The sequence below is a fragment of the Caloenas nicobarica genome, chromosome 13, assembly GCF_036013445.1.
Source record: "Caloenas nicobarica isolate bCalNic1 chromosome 13, bCalNic1.hap1, whole genome shotgun sequence".
Taxonomy (NCBI): domain Eukaryota; kingdom Metazoa; phylum Chordata; class Aves; order Columbiformes; family Columbidae; genus Caloenas; species Caloenas nicobarica.
The window spans coordinates 6905993-6920407 of NC_088257.1; the positions used below are offsets into that span (position 1 = coordinate 6905993).

The following is a 14415-nucleotide window of genomic DNA, read 5'->3' on the forward strand; positions in this document are numbered from 1 at the left end:
ATTCCCATACTTGCCCCTCAGTCACCCTGTTCCCACAATAGGTTTTAATACTACAGAGTGGAAATACTTTGTCTTATAAGCACACAGTGAACCGCTGTTTCAATCTCTATTTGTCATGCAGGTCCACCAGTGAATGTCAGCTGCAACATTTTCATCAACAGCTTTGGTTCAATTGCAGAAACAACGATGGTAAGTTAAAAAAAAAATTTAAAAAAAAGCCACAGCACAGCTGCTCATCTACTGGCTCAGCCTCATTGCAAATGCAGCATCACCCTCCTCTTTAGTGCGACCAGAGGAAAATATTGCCTGCATGTTTCCAAGTTCACCTAAGGTTTGAGTAAATTAATGGTCAGCACACAAGTCTTACACTGCATGTAGTTGAAAATCTGCCTCTCTATGAAAACACTGTACAAGACAAGTATAAGGATCAGAAAAAGAATCAAATAGTCTTTTCTGAAGACATACCTAAGGCTCCAAGCTCAAAACCAAAGTATCTACAACTGTTTCTATGTGCCTATAAATCCAGAAGTTTGAATCCACACTTGAGTGAAGGGAAATCAGCTGAACTCAAATTCAGTCTGTACCAGATTTCAGATTCCCAAAGATTAAGAGAATCACTAGATAGTTATTTTGTTGGAGACATATTTCTGTTAGACAATGATTTTTTAACAAAAAAAAAATCAAAACCAATATTTGCAAGTTAAGGCTCACTTCAGACAAAATTAGTGAACATTGCTAAAGGCTGTATCTAATTGGCAAGACACTAGGAGCAGAGGATCACTAGAACAGGAGATAATTGCTCCATCCAAAAACTATTAAAGATTAGTTATGACATAATCAGTGAACAGCAAAGGAAAACTCTGGAGGTACAGTGCCTTTCCTCGGTGCTAATTAAAGATAATCCAGAAATATGGTGTTTAATTACTCTTTGGTAATTCTTTTTCTAGAAAAATGTTGAATGAAGAATGCGAGACTCCAGCTTCAGGTGCTTCATACATTTAGGCAGGATGTTATAGGATTTACATATAGATCATACTATTTGATTTGAACAAGTTACTTGTCATGCACGCCACTGTCAGAGGAGATCAACAACTACATACCAAGGGTTGCAAGTCTCTTCTGACACTATACTATTTTTTTGGAAATGTTTGGTGTTGGGGGCAGTTCAGCTCTAGTAGCAGAGTGGAGAGAAAAAAAAAAACCAAAACAAAACACGCACCAGCACCACACACCTGTTACTCCATCCAAGCATAAAGTAACACATTTCATAGGTGGATAACAATATTTGTCAGAGCTCATAGATGAGAAGTGTATTCACGGATTCATTTGTATGTAAAACAAAAGCAAAAGAACTAGAACCAAAATATGTCTGTTCCTAATGTACTATTTCATTGAATACCTCCTTTGGTGTTACAGGCAATAAATACTCTGCTCCTACACAATCCAGCAGAGATGATCCACAGTGTGCAAGGGAGATGGGCAGGCCCACACAGGATCCCTGTGCAACGTGCAGAGCACGTTACAATGACATGTTTTTCAATCCATCTGTCCTCCACTGCGAGATGTATTAGAGCAGTCATACCAAGATGCCACAGGATCCCTGTAAGCAGGATGCTCCATAAAATTAACATAGACTAGCATGAGAGAGATGCAGTTCACCTCCAAGGCATGCTGCAGGGACTTGCTGTCCTCTCCAGATGCCACTCATTTCACAGTCTATCTTCCACAGAAAAAATTCCCATGGGAACCCAAGAGCACCCTCTGGGCACATTGCTTTGTCTAGAAATACCCAAGCCAGCTCTGACAAGCTAGTCCAGATGTCAGGCTGACGCAGCATTGCACACAAGCTCATATAATGCACTTCTTTGGGGACAGCAACTCTGCTTGTAAACACTTACAAGAACACAAGTGACACAGGTACTAAAGCATCTAAAAATGTGAGCCCAGCAAGTTGGAGCAGACTTTAGGATTTACTAACCTGGGATTCGATCTGCAGAGACGCTGATCTCTCCCCTCTGAATACAAACAAGTGATCAAATATCTGTAGAGGGGAAAAGCTTTGGTGGGAGAGAGGCAGTTCAGTGTTTTACCATAAAGCAGTACTCTATCATTGACCCTTGGGATTGATGATGGTAACACTTCCCCAGCTGCTCCACTCACCAAAAGATAAAGAACAAGACTATGGTTTAAATCACAATAATTAGGTACTCTAAGTCTAGCCAGGTTCAGGTTCCAAGTACTATGTCATCTTATATTTGGTTACTATTGCACTACTACCTACAAGAGGAGAGTCACAGGGTTTTATGGATACCACACATGCAATTAGAGAAGCCTTTAAAGTATCCCCATAATGGGGCTGTTAGTTCCTACAGAAAATACCACTATTGCCATTTAAGCTTACACTACCTGAATCTCACAAATCACGAGGTCACCATGCAGAGGATTAGAGAGATTGGAGGCGAATGCTCACTTACAGTTTGCGGCATCACGGAAGATAGGGGAAGACGATACAGGAAAATACAAGAAAACTCCAGGCATTTTACACAGACACTGCAGTCTACAAACCTCAGAAGCGAGGCTAAGTTGGGACCAAGAGAAGGCATAGACTTCCCAGAATGGGCAGAAAGCTGATATCTGTTTCACAAAACTTCAAAATGAACCAAGCAAGAAATAGAAACCTAAAAACTGTTGCAAGGCTGGGGGTGGAGGGGGGAAGACAAAGTCATCCACCAAACTGAATTCCCTGGAGCAGAGCTGACTTACAGCAAGGGAAATAACCTCTTTAAAGCATCCTGCAGAACCAAAGACCCAATGTAAAAGCCTCTAGCTGTGCAAATAATTGATTGAACATTTACGTTAGATTGTAGCTCATAGCTTATATCCATCAACTTTGCTTACAATCAGCTCTGAGGACAAGGGAATCTGTGACTGGGAACACATCCCTGTGAACCCAGGTGCTTCAAGGGGAAAGATACTGCCACCAACAACAGCCACCTTCCTTCTGTCCCAAAGCATTACTACAGTAGTGCATCCAACAGCAAGGGATTCCAGATGACAAATGCAAGTTACATCCAATCTATGTGCTTATTTTCATTAAAACCACCAAATACCTCCACACCCAACCACAAGATGTTAAATCCCTTTTTGCTGTTTAAAAGCATAAACACCTTCCCCCCAGCCACAGAGTAATAAACGTATAGCAGAACTACAAATTCTTCATTAAAAAATGAAACAGAAGTCAGGCACCTAGAGAGCAGCATCTTCGTTTTAAGTGAATCAGTTGCACCAGCTTTGGCTTCTCTTTGTAGCATGGGACAACTAGTAGGATTATGTAAGCATTTAATCTAACAAATTTCCAACTATAACAGCAAACTTAGAGTTAAGTGATGCCCTTGATATCTCTTCCAATTGAAGATACAGTTTTATGGATTTCTCACTAGTTTAGACAGTTGGGAAAACTCGATGCTCAAAATGGCTGCTCCTAGTCCCATGTTTTAAAAAGGAGCAAACAAGAGAGTGAAAAAGAAAGAAAACCACAAAAGAGCCAGCAGAGGTTCCTCTAGATAGAGTGTATATATGCAAATTTATTTCTGCTGATTTCATGCCATCTGAAAAGAGCAAACCAAATGTAACCTTCAGGCAGCTGCAACAAAGCCACAATTGGTCTCCCAGCATCTCCTAAGGACAGGAGAAGCTGGAGGATGCAACTGTCCAAATGTTAAATACTTGCTTAGACACATCTTTACATGATCTTTCCAATGAGATTAAAAAATATCCTACAAGACAAACTAAGCAATTCACTCCAGCCTCACAAGCCACAAGGCAGCAGATAGCAAATACAAGTGATGAAGTGTATGGGTCACATTTAATACTGTACCCACTCAACCCAAGGTCAGTGATAGAAGTAAGTATCAACACGCAAAGCCTGTAGCAAAGGCTAGGGTTTGAGCCAGTCATTCTTAAAACCAGCCATCAGTCCCACAGAGATGATAAGCATGTATCAAGTCACGCAATGCAAAATGAAAAGGTTTTCACAACATCTCACAACCTGCAGTTTTAATGTTAGACCTACAGTGTTTTGACTGCAGGTTGTCTTTGCACTGAATGAAGGAGATGGAAAAAAAAATAAACAAACTACAACCACACCATAAAATGAGACTGTTCAACTCAAATACAAGGACACACCAAAAAAATAACCTAACATAAGCTGAAGAACAAGAGCTTACTACTGAACTCCTAAGCTTGAAATTCAGGATGGTTGCTACTGCCCACCCCCCAGCAGCTCCATCCATAGTCCAAAGGAACATGCTTTCTCCTCCTTTTGTACAGAGACCTAGAAAAACTTTCTGCTTTAGCTTCCAACACAAAAAAAATCCCCACAAACTCATTAAACACCAGGGTACTGCTCCCACCCCTCACCACATACCTACCTTCCTCCAACAACAAGCTTCCTCCTCAGTAGCACCTCCAACACAACTACTAACCCCCCAACCTCCTCCCCTTGGCCCAGCTGTGTCTTTCACACCAACCTTCAAACTGGCTATTTGGCTACAGCTGTAGCAAGGTAATGAGGTCCCTTATTAACCCTTCTATGGTCTGTTCCCAGAGGGGTGTGGTTGTCTTTGCTTGGTTGGTTTTGGGTTTTTTTGGTTTTTTGCAATCAGTCAGTTTTAATGCTCCTCTGCAGGGCAAGTAGCCTTAAATTGTTTGTTTGTTCTCTTTCTAGAGAATTAATGCAATGCCAATAAAGCCCCTTGTGTTCTGCTGCTCAGGTGGGATAACAGAATCCCCTCCTGATGGAGTTCAGTCACTACCCTGTTGTTTTCTCTTTTTTTCCCATCAGCAAAAAGTAAATCTATCAAAGTGAAGTCTCTCACCAAAACTGTTCAGTGTAGAGGCTGGTCTGACAGAACCCCTGAGTCAAGAGCTGAAATTTATTGAGTTTACTGACAGTCCCCATTGTTTTTTCATAGCACCACCTCCAGCCTGGCAGTGCTTTCATCAACTCATCATCAGATGCCAAGACTGGGGTATCCTGGGAAGGAACGGTCTGAAATGATCTTCTGTTTCCTTGGCTCTTTGCAAAGCCACTGAGTGGAATTTCATTCCAGCATTATCAAATTGAACTACTTTGATCACTTCGATTGTTTTCTTCCTGTCCTGTGTCATTTCCCCATTGGGACCAAAATGCTTTTTTGCCAAATTGCAAAGCTCCTGAACACCTTCACAACACAGAGTTGCTGCTCTCCACTCCTTAGCCTGCCCAAGATAATCGGTGCCTGCATGTGACTGGCATGCAAATGAGGAGTTCAAGTGACAAGAATATGGAGAAAGAGTTTGGGGTTTTTTTCTGAGTTTGCAGCTCCAATAGAAACCTTTTTTTTTACTTGAAAGTTCACATCAGAAGTTGGTCCCTTCTGTCTGTCATTTAGGAATAACTGTGGACCTCTTGGTGATGCTAATTAAGATCTCGAACAATAGCATCCAGGAGAAACACTGCATATCTCCAGATAGCCAACGACTGAGTGTTGTTTGGCTCATCACCTCTCAGCTTGACCGCAATGCCTAGGCATGAAGCTTTCAACACACAGGGTCCTTTATCTGGTACAGAACACTACAACCTTTATCTCAGGCTATATCACAGCCACAGACATACCCCATTTGCTTTCTGTGCCTTCTGCTGGATCCTAGGGCAGTGTCATGTCCAGTTTGCAGTCACAGTGCTTGTTTTTACGTTTATATTCAAATAAGCCTGGACACAAGAAACCTAAAAGGCTGCTCAGCATCTTCAATACCACAGTGCAATGCAGCTGTCTGTGCTAAGGGAAAAGGTATCTGGGAGGAAACAAGTGTTCTCAGTGGCCAGGCCAGGACTGTGGAATAAACCCATTGAGAAGGAAGATCTTCCTAAACATAAACACACACACACAGGTAAAATACTAACGCCACGAAAGGGCAAAGCCAGAGAATTGCAGTCAGTGCATGTATTATACTTCCTTGTCCTTGCCTTTTTTATATCGCAAAATAAATGCTCAGTTGTCTATGTTCCATAACAAAAAACACCCACTGCAAATACTTGTCTCCAAAGGAGACACACCAAAGTTACTCACCACGCTGCTGGACATGCCCTGGATGGAGGTGGTGCAGTCTCTCACACCACACATTCAGGATGTGCCTCTGGACTCTTCCCACGTGGGACATGAGTACAGGACACTTGGTCTCTGGAAATGAGTTAGGAGGGACCTTCTCACAGCCATCTGCTCTGAGAAGTTAATTTTCATTTGGCCTACGAGCATGTGATTAAGGTCCTTCATCATGGTGATGAACACCATGGCAATCATTCTGTCGATGGCCTCTTATACCTGCTGTCGTGGCAATGTAAACCACACTACACCTCTTTTCTCACCCTTTTCTTTCCTTTTGGCAAGTTTTGGAGCCGAAGCAGCGAATTTAGTCCAACAACAAAGCTTATCTGTGACAACACAGGCTGTTGTAGAGAGATTGGCTCCCTTTCCCCCTCCCCTTCCAATACTCCATCAGGCTGAGAACACTTCTGGGCAGCTACCACTGAAGTTTCTTCCAAACACAAGTATAATTTGTGTTGTACATGACATAAGCCCCCAACTGGAGCTGACCTGCTAGCATCCAGTGTTGTTTGTAGCTGAATAAGCAAAACAACCTTTTGCTTTTTACCTATTAGGTCAGTGACATCGATTTCCCCTGACTGCAGTGGCTGCAGGTCTTTACACACAGAAAAGGGAGAATTGAAAGCACACAAAGCTGTGCAGGGAGCTGCTGGATGCCCTGGGAAGTGGAAAATCAGGGTTGCTTTCTTTTTTGAGGTTTTCATGACTGGGTAGTCCTGCACTAAGACTGTGGTTCCTAGCTGTCCATACCTATTCAGATTTTCTCAAGACACGTTATCCAAGGTCGACAGAGATGAATAATTAATTCAGCAGGACCCACTAGGACTTGTGAAGGTGACATTAGGAATATCAGGAGAATGAGAGGGTGTTACAACTCTTTTTCATGTTCAGAAGTCTGCTCCTTTTAGCATCAAGTCCTTGGTCCATTTGTTGTTGTCACAATCATTAATGTCAATAGCAGCTTCTGTGCTGCAAGGATACAGATGGCACTAAATGAACTGGAACAGGTTCTAGACCATGGGCTTTGCTATGAACTGCCCCATCCAAAACCACCCCAGACACAATTCTCCCCAAAGCTTCCAGTGTGACTGGACTCCACAAGAGTCTCCTTCTCCTGGACGAGAGGTTGTAGGTTCATAGGCAAGACAGCACTCGAAGCAGCAACATCAGAAAGACTATTCTCCACATGCACCCTTCAACTCCAGAGCTTTGTGTTCTCCAGATGGAAATAACAGACCTGATGGCAGAGTCAGGGAGATCCTTTCAGAGGTGCCAAGTGCTCTCACTGAAAGAAAGGTCCTAGTGCCTGCAGCAGATATTAGATACCAGCAAGCGAGTCAGACATGCTCCATTAACTGTCTGTTAATAAAAGTCTTCAAAGTACATTAATATTAAAAAGGCACCAAAAAACCCTTCATCGTGATAGCAACTATTAGTTTGGGCCAGGGCAGTGAAATTGGTTTATTATGTGCTGCTCTTCAGACACAGTCTGCCTCTTTACTTAGAAGATGTCAATTAATTTCTGGACATGGAGCTTTTATCCCTCTCCTGATAGCTGGCATGTCTTGTCCCCATTTCAATTTGTTGGCTCACTTTCTTATGTGAAATTCGGCAGAAAAGGGGCATGCAGATCACCCTGGGAAGCTATTGGTCAGACATGGAGAACAGAAATTGCCTTTAATTATCCAGGACAGCATCTGAGCTCAACCTCAGCAGCCAGCCTTGGCCTGGGGAACTCAGGGGAGCTGTAAGACACATGGTTATGAGGCAGATACCATTTTGGATAGTGCTGGGGGACTAGCTTCAATTAAAGGAAATTGTATCCCATAAAATCTGTAGCATTTATGGCATTTTGACATTAAAGAGCAGAGAGCAGTCAGGATTAGGAGAGCAGACTTCATGCACATCCTTCCCATCTTCACGTACTCTCATCAAGGGCAGCTGTTCCTGCCAGTTCATCAGTTACCCTTATATTAGTGGACACACAGGGAATGTCCCTTCTCTGGCCTGCCTGTCTCACTGTGCCTGTTCTTTTCACAAATCTGGAAGAACCAGAGATAGTCCCAGTGCAGAATGGTTCAACACTGAAAGGAAATTGGTTTCAATGTCCTTCCCCCCTTAATCCTCTGCAGCAGTCGACTTGCTGACACCAGCCCTTACGACCCCACAGCTGAACATCACTTCTCCAGCCCTGGGGTTCAGACTAGAGGTCTCGGCACTTCACACACAGCTGGTGATTGCTGTGACAGAGGGATGGAAGGATAGGCAGCTGCTCATGCTATGAGATAGCTGTAAGCTACAGAGCTAAAAATAATGACAGCTCCTTGAGAGATTAAGCCAAGAAGGCAGTGGGAAGCTTGGGAACGTAGGTCTAGACATGGTTTGTTTTCGAGAATGATTTTGGTACTTGTTCCCCAGTTCTCAGGACTTTCAGCCTGCTCTGAGCACTAACTGTGTTTCTCTGCTCCCTGCTTACACCGTGCAGGATTACAGGGTGAACATCTTCCTGCGACAGCAGTGGAATGACCCACGGCTGGCATACAACGAATACCCTGATGACTCTCTGGACCTGGACCCCTCTATGCTGGACTCCATCTGGAAGCCTGACTTGTTCTTTGCTAATGAGAAGGGGGCCCATTTCCATGAGATTACCACAGACAACAAGCTTTTGAGGATCTCCAGAAATGGCAATGTTCTCTACAGCATCAGGTGAGGTGACTCGATGGGGAGAGCTCCACCAAGGTGGGGGAGGGCAAGGCCAAACTCTCATTGTTCAACCTAAAATGAGAATGTGGAGATTTTGAGCATGCCATTGGAGAAAAGAAATTGAGGGGTTGTAAGTGGGAGAGCATCCAATTAACAGCGTCATAGCAACGTGGTGGGAAGTAACCTCCAGCGGTCTCCCACACAACCATCTCCTGACAATTGATAACAGTAGCTCAGAATAGCTGTGGCTTTGTTTGGTCAAACTGAAATGTTCCATGGATGGAGATGCCACAACCTTTGTGGGCAGCCTGTGCCAATGTTTCATCCTTTTGTTTTTGGTTTTTTTTTTAAAAAAAAAAAGAATAAGAACTTTCCTATCTCCATCATCTCCAAATGAAAATACAGGTTTCTTTCTAAGTACATTTTCCTGTGAAAACCAAAAAGAAAGAGGACATTCATGATGGAAGAGCACAATATATATGGTTTCCAAGAGGAGAAATTGTCTTTCCCCTAAAAAAAAAAAATCTATCCGAAGTTCACTGCCATTTTCTAACTGGCTCTTTGCTCCTCATATTCGCAGTAGCGAAACTCTAATCAAGGCACTTACAAGAAGGTGGACTTTGTCCCATGGACCCAGAACTCAGCATGCACAGCACCAGGTTCACCCAAAATCACCCCTGAGCACACACTTGTGCAACATGTGCTCAGCATCGCACAGCCTAGTTGCAGCCACAGTCAACCCTGTTTCACATCTGTCAGATATTTACAGTAAAGCCTTCTCAAGTAGTTTGTCTGAAGACCTAATTGAAAGCTTATATCTCTGATCGATCAGGGATGGGGTCCCCTGCCAGAGATGTGATGAGAAAAGCAAAGTGGGCAAAGGCTAGTTGTGACTGTCTTCTACTAAGGTGTTTCTTAAATACAGAAAATGCAGCTGTTTTCATAAAAAAAAGAAACTTGAACAGGTCAATTCTTTCCACTGTCAGGTCTTCTGTCTCAACATGCCTCTAAACTCAAGCAGAGAATTTTGTCCACCATAATGATTTAAGTTAAAATATCTTTCCCTCCTACTAAGTATCTTGTAGGTCTGATGATAGAAAAATTCAATTTCTGCCTCCCAGGAAATTCTGCTATTTCTACATCAAGGCAAAAAGCTGAAAAATCTAAACACTTCAGGGAACAACATTTTCAGCATTATGAAACCAAATAACACAAGCCTAACTCTGAATCAAATAATTTAATATCAGCTTGTTGAAGCAAACAAACATTTTGAGCATAGATCGTGGTGTAGGGCAGCACAGCAACACCACAGAAAATACAGCCTGCACTTATTGCAAAATGGAGCTTCAGAAACAAAAGTAGAGGTCTCAAGAGGCACAGCAGAAATTCAGGAAGACAGAGAGATTCACACTGACTTACCACAGGGCATTTTCCCTGCAGAAGATACCAGGAGAGTCTTTCTTTTCCTCCACAGCAACGTGTGATCTTGACCAAACCTCTTTTTTTTTTTTTTTTTTTTCTTTTTTCTCCTCCTGGCTCAGAAATATTCTGTTCAAAGATTTCCAAACAGTCCCAGTGTCTAGAAATGCATCTGGGGTGTCCAGAGGATGGGTTTGGGCTTGCTGCTAATACAGACTGCTGTGAACGTGAGGCAAGAACTAAAAACAGAAGAAGCAAAACTCTTTGGTGTGGGAATTCTTTGCTCTGCACAGCCCAAAACAACATTGCAATGAAAAGCCATCTGCAGCAGGTGACTCTGGTGGGAATTATATCACAGACCCAAATGCTCGGCATTTCTGATGCTTTCCAACACCACATGTGAAAACACAGGCAGGGAAGCAGTGAATGATCAGTCATTCCTCCCAGCACACTAGTGTGTCTCAGACAAGGTACCAGCCTGTTTGCAACATTGGATGCTCAAGGGGGTTCACCCCCTCATCGGTACCACAAACTACATGGCATTCCCTTGTGCTGTCTTCTCTCCTCAGGATCACGCTGACTCTAGCCTGCCCCATGGACCTGAAGAACTTCCCCATGGATGTACAGACGTGCATCATGCAGTTAGAAAGCTGTGAGTCCTGTGCACATCTCCATTTTGGAGAGGAGACAATGTGTTTTCCCTCCCCCTTTCCCCTACCATCTCCCTCCTCAGCTGCAACCCATTCCCAGTTCAGCCTTCCCTGGAGACTTGCTCAAGACCCACTTGGTCAGGATTTCCCATTCACTCAGCACGTGACATTTCCTTGAGAAGCCAAACCTTAAAAGATCCCACGGGAGGAGCCCTGGCTTCCTTGTATTTACATTGGCCTTTCACTTTGGAGGAGAAAGGTGAAAGTGCTTTCAGTTACAAATGTGATTTTTTCTCTCTGGATGAACATTTGCCCCTTGTACACATTATTTATCCCAAAGGAGGGAAAGACAACGAACAACCTCACTCAGAGAAAGAGGTCAAGTTTGAAATAACAGCAAAAAGCTTAACAGGCCAAATTAAATAAAAAATGTGATTTGTTGCAGACAATTCACTGCACACAGTGCAGTGCAGGCCATTACCCCAGCTTTTACCATATGCATAAGCAGTTCTGCCTAAACCCACATCCAATCATTACAGCATTGCCAAGGAAGGCCAGGATAAGTCCCTGCCTCCAATCATAGCTCTCTTCTACAAATCTGTCCCTTTTCAGATCAGCATTTATTTTGTTTCACACAGTATTTGTCCCCTCCTCTCAACAGTCGGCTACACAATGAACGATCTCATATTTGAGTGGCAAGAAAAAGGAGCCGTGCAAGTTGCTGATGGGTTGACTTTGCCTCAATTTATCCTCAAAGAAGAAAAAGACTTGAGATACTGCACAAAGCACTACAATACAGGTCAGTGCTGTTTACCCTTAGCTGCTGGGTTCATTAGAGAGAAATTCAGGGCTGTGCATTTGACAGAGGCTCTTGCTACATCTGGTGGCACTCTGGTGATACAAGCCTTGTCCTGCACAGCTAGGGACAATATATATATATAAATACACATAGAGATGTTATCAGTAAATATACACATATATAGCAAATAAAAAGCTAATAAACACAGATGTGTGGAATCCTCTTGTCCCCAGTAATATCTGCATCAGTTCAAGTGTGTTTAGTCTGGACTTCTCTCCCAGCATCTTTTATCTTTGATGCAAGGGAGCAGGCGAAATTTAACTCACAAAGGACATACTGCCAAGAGATTTCTTTGCTATGTTGATGTTGTACATTCATATTTCAGAACTGGACAACAGCTGTTAATTTCCTCCTCTAACAAGACTCTGGTTCTAGGCAATGCAAGGAAAGTCCCCAGACAATAGCTGAAAACAAGAAGCTCACTGTGCCTTATCAGTAATCTCGCATGTATCTGCCGTCATTCTCAGGCAAGTTCACCTGTATAGAGGCTCGTTTCCACCTGGAGCGGCAGATGGGCTATTACTTGATCCAGATGTACATCCCCAGCCTCCTTATTGTCATTCTGTCCTGGATCTCCTTCTGGATCAATATGGATGCTGCACCTGCTCGCGTTGGCCTGGGGATCACCACAGTCCTCACTATGACCACACAGAGTTCCGGTTCCCGAGCATCACTGCCCAAGGTAAGGAACACACTTATCTTCATAGGGAGGCAAAACAGGCACTTTCTGGGGAGAGCACATAAGTCAGTCACCACACAGATCCTCCTGCTCAACACAAGAGGCGCTCTGCTGCCATTCCACTATTCCAGTTTAAGGGCAAGCAGAACAAATTCCAGTCCCCTCCTGAAAAGATTTTAGCAGAGTTTCTATGACTAGCAGCAAAACTTCCCCTAAGATTCAGCACTTGCTGCAAGACTCATCACAGCTCCCAGTAGCCAGGAGCTCTGTACCTTACAAACCCATGTGACCACCACACATTCTAGCTTTTCACTCACTTGACCATCATATTTTTATAATAGTACTGACTTTCCTTGTTAGGAAAAGCTTCTTGTATGATCAGATTGGATTACTATTTTCCTAGCATATAAACCAACACAATCAAGACCCGGATAAATTAAAAACTGTGGAACTATTGCTACTTAATAGCCCAGGAGCAGCTACAGTGGCCTGATAATTCACTCATGTTAAATTAGTTAGATTTTGGTATCCAGTAAGAGATGTCACCTGTATCATGGCTTGATCAACTCCTTACAAAGACTGTGGGAGTAACATGGTAAGCAAAAAGGCATTTGAGTGGAAAAAAACACCCCATCTGGGTCTCTCTCTCTGGCTCCTAGGTGTCCTATGTGAAGGCCATAGACATCTGGATGGCTGTATGCTTGCTGTTTGTGTTCTCTGCACTTCTAGAGTACGCTGCCGTCAACTTTGTGTCTCGGCAGCACAAAGAGCTGCTCAGGTTCAGAAGGAAGAGGAGGCATCATAAGGTAATACACAAGGCATGAAAGACACATCTGTCCCAGCAGAACATCACTACATGGTCAACTGAACTGAGCCACTGGCTCCCAGGGAAGTCCTCAGTATATAGTCAGATGTTAAGGAGGGTGGCACATCAAAAAGCAGGGCTACCTCAGTGAATTATGTCTCTTCTAACGGTCTGCTGATCCCAGGAGTCTAGCAAGATGTTTTTTGTTAGCTAGTCAAATGGTCTAAGCCAAAAGGGTTATTCTCAACAGAACAATTTCCGCGCAGCAGTGTTGTGGTCTCAGTTCTCTTCAGAAGACACAGCGAGGGCTGCGGGGGAGGCAGGTGGGGTGGTGGGAGGGGTGTCTATCAGAGAACAGTGTCCCCGAACAAGACAGCCGACATTAGCCTGGAGGTAAGTGACACTTCTTTTGTCTCTGTCATCTCTGTGTTCAAAAGCATCTGCTTCTCAGACTGACTGCAAATTCCTCTCAGAAGGGAAGAGCATTCTTCTCAGCCTTGGCCTTGCTCCATGCTCATTCGCCATGGCTAATGCCAACCTGAGCATGCACGTGTCACACGCTTCCCCTGCAGCCTGGACTCTTCTAGCTTTTATGCTCAGGTACCACAGCAAAGACTTCACAGGATGCACTAGAAAGAAACAGGAAGGTGGCTGTGATCACAATACCAAAGGCACTTAAAAATTGTCCTTCATTAACTAGTAGAATCAGGTAGGTGGTATCAAATTTTCAGCACCAGGCCTGCGAGTTGGCCCTAAACTAGCATTTAAAAAAAAAAAAAAAAAAAAAAAAAATGCTGATGGGAATCTCAAGACAGCCCCTAGGAGATCACCAAAGTCTGCCTAAATTTTTTTCATACATATTCGTCTACCCTTTATTTTGAAGAACCCTCCATGATCCATCACACCCAGAGACTCCCCCATTCCATTGCTTCACTGTCACAGTGTCCCAGCCATTAGAAGTCTTTCCCAGGGTCTAATCTGTCCTACAGCAGTTCAGAGTGTGTGTTCAGGGAACTGCCACAATTCCAGGAGGCAGCAAGAATTACGGAGCAGGAATGCCTGTCTCTTTGGAGATTTGCCTCTGCTTCAGTTGTCCCATCTGCAAAACCAGAGATAATACTTACTTGTCCCCAATACAGTCAGGACCAAGG

At 43.5% G+C, this 14415-nt stretch overlaps 2 protein-coding genes across 4 annotated transcripts in view; both read left to right on the forward strand.

Moving 5' to 3' along the window:
• SPARC (secreted protein acidic and cysteine rich) overlaps window positions 1-14415 on the forward strand; it is a 425399-nt gene that overhangs the window by 335723 nt on the left and 75261 nt on the right. The window lies entirely within an intron of this gene.
• The window catches only part of GLRA1 (glycine receptor alpha 1), a 36133-nt gene that overhangs the window by 19656 nt on the left and 2062 nt on the right, over window positions 1-14415 (forward strand). For both annotated transcript variants that reach the window (XM_065643781.1, XM_065643782.1), the window contains 6 exons: window positions 122-189; window positions 8632-8855; window positions 10841-10923; window positions 11583-11720; window positions 12248-12462; window positions 13119-13265. In XM_065643781.1, coding sequence (XP_065499853.1) covers window positions 122-189; window positions 8632-8855; window positions 10841-10923; window positions 11583-11720; window positions 12248-12462; window positions 13119-13265 — 875 coding nt within the window. The remainder of the gene's footprint in view (window positions 1-121; window positions 190-8631; window positions 8856-10840; window positions 10924-11582; window positions 11721-12247; window positions 12463-13118; window positions 13266-14415) is intronic.